This window comes from Egretta garzetta, unplaced genomic scaffold, assembly GCF_000687185.1.
Source record: "Egretta garzetta isolate BGI_Z169 unplaced genomic scaffold, ASM68718v1 scaffold79, whole genome shotgun sequence".
Lineage (NCBI taxonomy): Eukaryota > Metazoa > Chordata > Aves > Pelecaniformes > Ardeidae > Egretta > Egretta garzetta.
The window spans coordinates 3,217,613-3,224,668 of record NW_009260791.1 but is presented as its reverse complement, the minus strand read 5'-3'; the positions used below and the strand labels follow the sequence as shown (position 1 = coordinate 3,224,668).

Sequence of the window (7,056 nt, the reverse complement as noted above, 5' to 3'; positions counted from 1 at the left end):
ATGACGGGAGCCCAAAGTTTGGCCCCCGCTGCCACAGTGGCAGGGCTGGACAGCCATGGGCGTATCTCCTACCCTTGTGTAGCCCAACAATGTGCACGCTGGGCAGCATGAAGGAAGCTGGGGCTATGGCCCCTTACCAACACCGGTAAGTCTACCCCTGGGTGGATCAGCCCTTCTGGTTAAACGGGTCACTGCCCTTCCTCTTTGGGCCTTCCCCATCATCACTGAACGAGACTGCCACCGAGATGAGTCAAACCGTCAGACAACATCTGCACCCTCCACACGCCCCGTCCATGCGCTTGGATAGTTCAACCGGTGGGCTCAGCCCCAGGCGGCGGAAGCAAAGAAGCCCTGATTGACTGGGGGGGGTGCGTCTGGCGGCAGAGCCTTTTCAGTATCCTAAACATGTACATATCCAGCGCAGCTGGGTAGTCTGGTCCATTCCTGGCCAGATCCCAGAAGCTAGACAGGGCCTGTGAAGAAAGCTTGGCCTTAACTGGACATACTCTACCAGGATTTGGGATCTTCTGACCTGGAGAGTCATGTCAATGCACATCTGAGTACTTGCCCATGAGCTGCTAAGTCCTTGCCAGGAACAGATTGAGGTTGCTCAACTATTTATCCAACCAGTCGACATGGACAGGACAGGAGAAGGAGACTGTGGTTCATCCCTTCAATAGCCTGGTGTGAACTCTAATCATCTGTGTCTCGAGATTGAAGCTCCCATACATGTTGGAGGCCAACAGACCCTGACAACCTCCTGCCAACCCTTCAGCTGGGAGGTTCTGGCCAAACTTGTCCTCCCTGCTCTAGCAGGGTCAAATGGACCCCAGCTACCTGGACCTCTATGTCCATATCTGGAAAGCTAACACATTTGGTGTTCCCTTTCTATAGTTTCCTTCTTTTAAAACACAGACATAAAAATCATTACTAATGACATTCAAAACACCCCATAAAAGTGACAATGCCAAGTACAGAAGAGCTAGAAATTGCCAGAAATGGGTTTGCCTGGGCAACCCAGCTTCAGCTATCTTGTGCAGATGATCACGTCCTGCGTTTTGGCCTGGATTGCCATCTCTTCAGCACTCAGGCTGGACCTCGGCCGGAGGGAACCATGAGCTGGTCAGCTAGGCTGCCCCTTTTCTGAGCAGGGCTGGGAAGCTCCTATCCAGTCAGTGAAGCAAAGGACTGCAGAAAGAAAGGAAGGTCTCCCGTGTAGACACTTCGTGCCTCCCTGGAGAGCTGGTTTGTGTCTGCCCCTGCCTCGAAGTTACTCTGTGAGTCGGTGAGCCACAAAGCAAGAGCTTTCACAGGAGCAGCCACGTCTTCCTCATCTGCTGCGGCTGATTTACAGAAGTGCTAAAAGTTTGCAGCTGCAGTCAAAGATATCAGGAGCTGGGGTTTGGTTAAATAAAATGCTATATAGAGCCAAAACCACTGAAAAATTAGATCCTAGTGGGTTCAAGCTGTGTGTCCAAAATGAATGAGTACTTATGATCTAAATCTCTCTTTGTCTCTTGTTTTGCCACTGTTACATAGGGATAACTCCACCCCCGCACCTGAAAAGGTGACTGAGGAAACAGCTTCGTTAACAGCCCTGAAGCACTCACTCAGGGCTGAAGTGATGAGCGCTGGGAAGAGTCCATGAAGAAATGGAAAAGGAGGATATTGGAGCAGGCTCTGACCCCAGGACAGTGATGAAGGTAATGCAGCTGTCCCATGGGAAGAAACCTTTGTGGACCACGCAGTTATAGAGCACAGCATGTTACATGGCACGAGGGTGTAAATGCAGCGTGCTGGGATTTCCGTGCTTTTGTGTGCTTGACTTACAGCCCTTGTCATTTATCAGACATTCGGGGTGTAAAGTACCTGTTTCCTGTACGCTGGCAGGTTGCACCCAGTAAGGACTGGAAGTGTTCATTTGATGGGCGTTTGCTCTCTGCTAGGTGGGATGAATTCGGTGGGACTGTGCTTGAGCTCTCCGGCCACAACCTTGTTCCTGTACTCATTCAGCTGAGCTGAGCTGAAATAGCCCTAGTGATGGAGACAAGCCATCCTGCCAGCTGGGGAAGCAGCCTACATCGCAGACAGGACCAACACGTGCTGACAGAGAAGCTTCTGACATAGCAGAAGCTTGTCTGGTAGAGAGCAAGGACTTTGTTCAACACCACCATTCACTCAACATCTCTTATCAGCACCGAATCCCACACAAAAGTCTTCAAACTCATGTGGGGAATGATAAGCAAATTGTTGCTATTGTCCAAATATTGTAAGAAATTATTTGCATAATATGCTACATGCGAGGCAGAAACAACCTTGGTGGTTTACAGGAGGCTGAAGTTGGTAGCTGCTCTAGGTTGGATTTTTAAATAGCACTATGCTCTGAATGGTCATGCAAACAAGACGGGTGAGATGGATGGGGTGAGATGCAGTTTTGAATGTCGCTGCCATGAGCCTGCAGCAGGTGAGAGGGCTGGAGCAGCAGGTTTGCAAGGAAACCCTAGCGACCGCCGGTGCTGAGGAAGCTGTTTGCAGGTGGGACATAGTGACCTTGGAGGCAAAGGCACTGGCTGCAGATAAGGCTGAGAAATGCCCCACTTGCTTTCTGGGCTCTGAGGGGTCCATCTTAGTAGCTTTTGGGGTTTTTTTTGGTTTTGTTTTGTTTGTTTTTTTAAAAATTTTTCCTTATTTAAACCCTGGGAACAAACTCTAACCCATCCTACAGAGTCAGGATTCAACCTGGACCCTTTCCAACAGAAGTTTGTTCCCAGCCACTTCATATGAAGGGGCTTGAATGTCTTCCCTGGACTTGCCACCCCAAGGTCTTCCTAACCTCATCTTGCTTCGAACCTCAGACCTGAACCTTTCCTGCCGCAGTTGGAGCCCTGTGCTTCTTACCCTGCGCTGGCTGTGCAGAAAACAGCTGACCACCCTTTCCATTACAAGGTAGCAAAGGCTGCTCCTCCCCCCCCACCCGCTTCCCGCCCCCAAGACTTCTCTTTTCTAGGCTAAATGGACCCAACTTCTTCACTCCTTTCTCTTAGTGCTAGATTTCTGTGTATTTATCCTCCGTATTGTTTTCTTCTAGACTTTTCCACTTCTGGACCTGGGACTCTGAATGTGTCCTGGCCCTGCGCAGTCGTCTCCTCTGCCTTGCACCCAGCACCCCGGGGCCAATACCCAGCCTCTTTGCAACACCTCCGTGCTGCTGGCGAAGCTTCAGTTTACGATGCTCTGCAGCCCCCGTATTTTTCCCTGCCATTCTGCTGCCCAGTCGGTTATTCCCCAGTTCTTCTACCTACATCTCGCTTTGCTCTACATTTGCATTTGTTCTTGCTGAACTCTATCTTGCTGCTTTCAAACCATTTCTCTGGTAGTCAAGATGAGGCGAAGCCTAGCCTCTAGCGCCCCTGCGCCCACTCTGTCCTGGAGAGAACCGGACTGCCTTCAGCAGTGCCCGCTGTTATTCTGAATGGACGGATGCAGAACTGGATGGCCCTATCCTTCCCCTAAAAACCTCTGGAAATATCCCTGCTCCTTCAAGCGACCGGTACGGCAGGAACCTAACACTTGTGAGTTCATCCAGCGCCACTGTTGGCAATTTCACAGCTGCTGTGGTTAAGAGCAAGAAACCTAAATGATCCCGGAGAGAAAGTCAGGGGATGTTATTCACAGTGTAAATTTAGTCACCTAAATCAAGTACAGAGATTAGGATGCTGGCTCCTGAGGATCCCATCGAGAGTAGGGGAGAGGGAGAGCATGGGGTGGGACAGCAGGATATCGGGTCCCTGTCTCATGCCCGCAGTAGGTGCCCAGGGCAGCACCCGGAGCGCTGTGAGCCAGCGCCGGAGGTTTCTGCTGCTCTGGGTTGGGGATTGCGGCGCTCTCCAGGGGAACGGCACAGGGCACTGCCTGCGTGCGAGGGGGCAACAAGGGTCCTGCCCAGCCCAGGGGAGCGCTGTGAAGGCTCTGCCCACCTTCCTGACAGGAGACACTGTCTCGTTTACAGCACACTTATTCAGTGCTCGTAAGTGACAGGAATTCATTAGCATTGTAGCCAGTTTGAGGGCGAGGAGTATGTTTCGGCAAGGAGGGAAGAGAGATGCTCTCTTATTCCCGCTCAGCAAGACCAAGTGTCCAAACCCTCTCCCGCAATGTTGCTCTCTCCTGAGATTTCTCCACCAGCTGTTAAGAAAAGCCCGGCTCTGGGCAAACCAGGGTGCAGCTCAAAACTTCCTTCCTGCGGATCAAAGGCTATTGCCTTTGCCATAGCCACCTTCTAGACAGTTTTGCACTGACCATCCAGCTCCTGCTGGAACACCCAGCTTCCCTGCCTCCTGCCAATGCACCCACTGCCTTCCCGATCACCTCCCTTCAACCGCTGGCCTCGCTAGATATGAAAGGAGGGGATTGAGCTTATTTGCCCAATAATGGAACCAGGATATTTTTCCCTGAGGAAGGAGCTCCCTCTGCCCTGCCCTGAGCAACAGCAGCCTGTAGAGCAGGGTGGGCCAGGTGGTGCCCGAGACCCGCTTGCTGGCAGAGGAGCGTAGGTTTCCTCAGGAGAGCGGGAATCCAGCGGCGTGCTTCCTGGAAAGGAAGTGCTGCACGGGTTTGCAGAGTTCAGAGGAAGTGTAGCAATGCAGCAAGTGAATGGATGCTTCAATGGTTGTGCCGCTAGCTGGTGCCTTGGGAGGCCTGAACTCAACACCCCACGAGCCCCTCGTCTCACCAGTGCCTTTGGCTGCTCCATTCCCAGAGATGGCCATGCCAGAGGAGCCCTGCCTGCTACGGGGGGCTGCGCTGCCAGGAGATGGGGTCCCTCAGGGTGGCTCATGCCGAGCAAGCAAGCCCTCGCAGCCAGGAAGAAGAAATACACTCAGCGCTGTGAAATGTTCAGATAATAGGGCCAAGGGTAGCGCTCCAGTGCCACAGGGTGTTTCTAAAGAGGGAAATGGGCCAAAACAGAGCAGTTTTGCTACTGGAGCTAGGCCAGGCGATTTCCCTGAGCCACCCAGCCTGTAGCCAGCCCCACGCAGTTCTTGCTTTCGGCTATGTTTGCCCCTGTGTTGGCTCCATGAGCGGCAGGGCTGGGAAGAAATGCCAGCAATGCCCATGCAAGCCCGCACTGTGCTCCAAGCACGTGCTCCTCTGTGCATGTGCTTTCTGTGCTGCAATAAGGCTGCAAACCCAAAGCTGCCAATACTTTTGCCCTAAGGACAACTGCATCTCAAGCGCCCTTGCTGATGCCCTGCTGCTGAGACCTGCTCATTGCTCCTGCTTGAGGCAGGAGAAACTCAACCAAAACACCAATATGCGATGAAAACCAGTAAGTGGGAGCCAGGAATTGCTGCTTTCCACAGGAGTGGGTTCCTGTGGATGGGTTCATGCCTGTTTCTGTATTTGTTCCTCACGGCACATGCAAGAACTTTGCTGCTCCGAAGACATGTGCTCCTGTCTGTGGATGGAGAGCCTGTGGGCATGTGGCCCTGGTTCATCCTGCTGGTTCTCGTGATGTGAGGAGATCAGAAAGCAAATGGCTCCTGCTTTGCACTCCCTGCTCCTGCACTGTCACCTGCAGAGCCGCCAGCATGGGGTACCCTGAGGACACTCCTGAAGCACTGCTGTCCCAGGGGCTGCTTGCACGTCTTCAGTCTACCGAGGCTTGTACTAAGGATGGCAGTAGTCCCACACAGCACAGACCAGCGGAGAAACAAGGGGATGCAAAGCACCTTCTCTTTGCTGCCGTCTGCATGGGCCATGCCCAAGTTGGGTGTTGGCAGAAGAAGAATAGCAAGGTAACAACCTCCAACGTGCTATAACGCTCCTGTCTCCCCATAGCCCTGACCCATGTCTTCTACTGCCAGCTGTGGTGAGAGGGGGCTAGAAGGGAGCAGGCAGGGAGTCAGGACCCCTGCATGACAATCTCACATCCCCTGGGCTGTAGCCAAGCTCACCCCATGGCATGGAGTGAGAATTAGGTCTCAAGTTTAGCTTCTGGGTCCATAGACGATTATGTTTACAGCAACAATTTGTGTGCCAGGGCTGATATTCCCCTTATGGGCCAGTGGTGAGGTACTAATGAATGTTTTAAAGTGCTGAAGAGCTTTGCCTTATAGCAAATATCAATCCTACCAAAACCAGTCCAATTGTCCCATGATCCCAAGCCTTTCTTCTTAGGTGGGACTGGTGCATCATGGTACGCATGTGAGCCATCTGCACAAACAGCGTTTACGTGGCACCTGCTGAGGGTACCCGTCCCTTCCCTGGGACCCACGTCAATGGTGTCGGGGGCGGCAGGATGGGCTGGGTGAGTTGTGGGGAGGTGGGTGGCTGCCTGGGAATTTCCCTGGCTGGGCTGGGGTGGCGGAGGCTGCCCAGAGCTGGACCGACCTCCTGCTCGTGCATGGCTGGCACCACGCACGGTACCCCTGGAATTTCTGGGGCTCCCGGCAGCACCTCCTCCGCACTGCCCTCCTTTGAGGGTCCAGGTTTCACAGCCAGAGCTGGGGCTTTTCTTCCTTTCCATCTCTGCTGTTTGTCTCAGAGAAAACCCATCTCGCTGTTTTTCAACCGCTTGAAGGTGTTTTTCGGGGGTTTTTCAGGTTATTTTGAAGCTCATTTTTCCCAGATGTGCTTTTTTTTTTTTTTCTTCTTCTTCTTCTTTTTTTTTTCTTCTTCTGTAACTTTTCTTCTTCGCCTTAAAGTTTCCGGCCACGTGACTTTCAGCTTACATCCCCGAGGTTCTGAGAAACCACAGGAGGCCGAGACCTAAAGGGAAGGTGCAGAGGCTCCAAGAGGAGAGGCAGAGAAAGTGGCAGAGCGTGGGGCAGGAGGACAGCGTGCCTCCGGGACGGACAAGAGCCGGGAAGCCAAGGGCCATCTCAGGAGAGACGGAGGAAGGCAGGAGAGAGGGAAGGGAAGCAAGACAGAAGGCAGGCACACCAAGAGCACAAAGGAAGCTGAAGAGGCCCTGGGAGCCAGAGACAGGAGCCATGCCTCACAGCTCTGACAGCAGCGACTCCAGCAGCTTCAGCCCGTCCCCCCCTCCCAGCA

The 7,056-nt window shown here is 53.0% G+C and overlaps 1 protein-coding gene across 1 annotated transcript in view; it reads left to right on the top strand.

Annotated features, from left to right (window-relative positions):
• The first annotated feature begins 6,776 nt into the window (after nucleotides 1–6,776).
• Nucleotides 6,777–7,056, top strand: part of BATF (basic leucine zipper ATF-like transcription factor) — a 5,320-nt gene continuing 5,040 nt past the window's right edge. Inside the window, exon 1 of the mRNA XM_035902085.1 lies at nucleotides 6,777–7,056. Within this exon, the coding sequence (XP_035757978.1) occupies nucleotides 6,996–7,056 (61 nt within the window). The 5' untranslated portion in view covers nucleotides 6,777–6,995.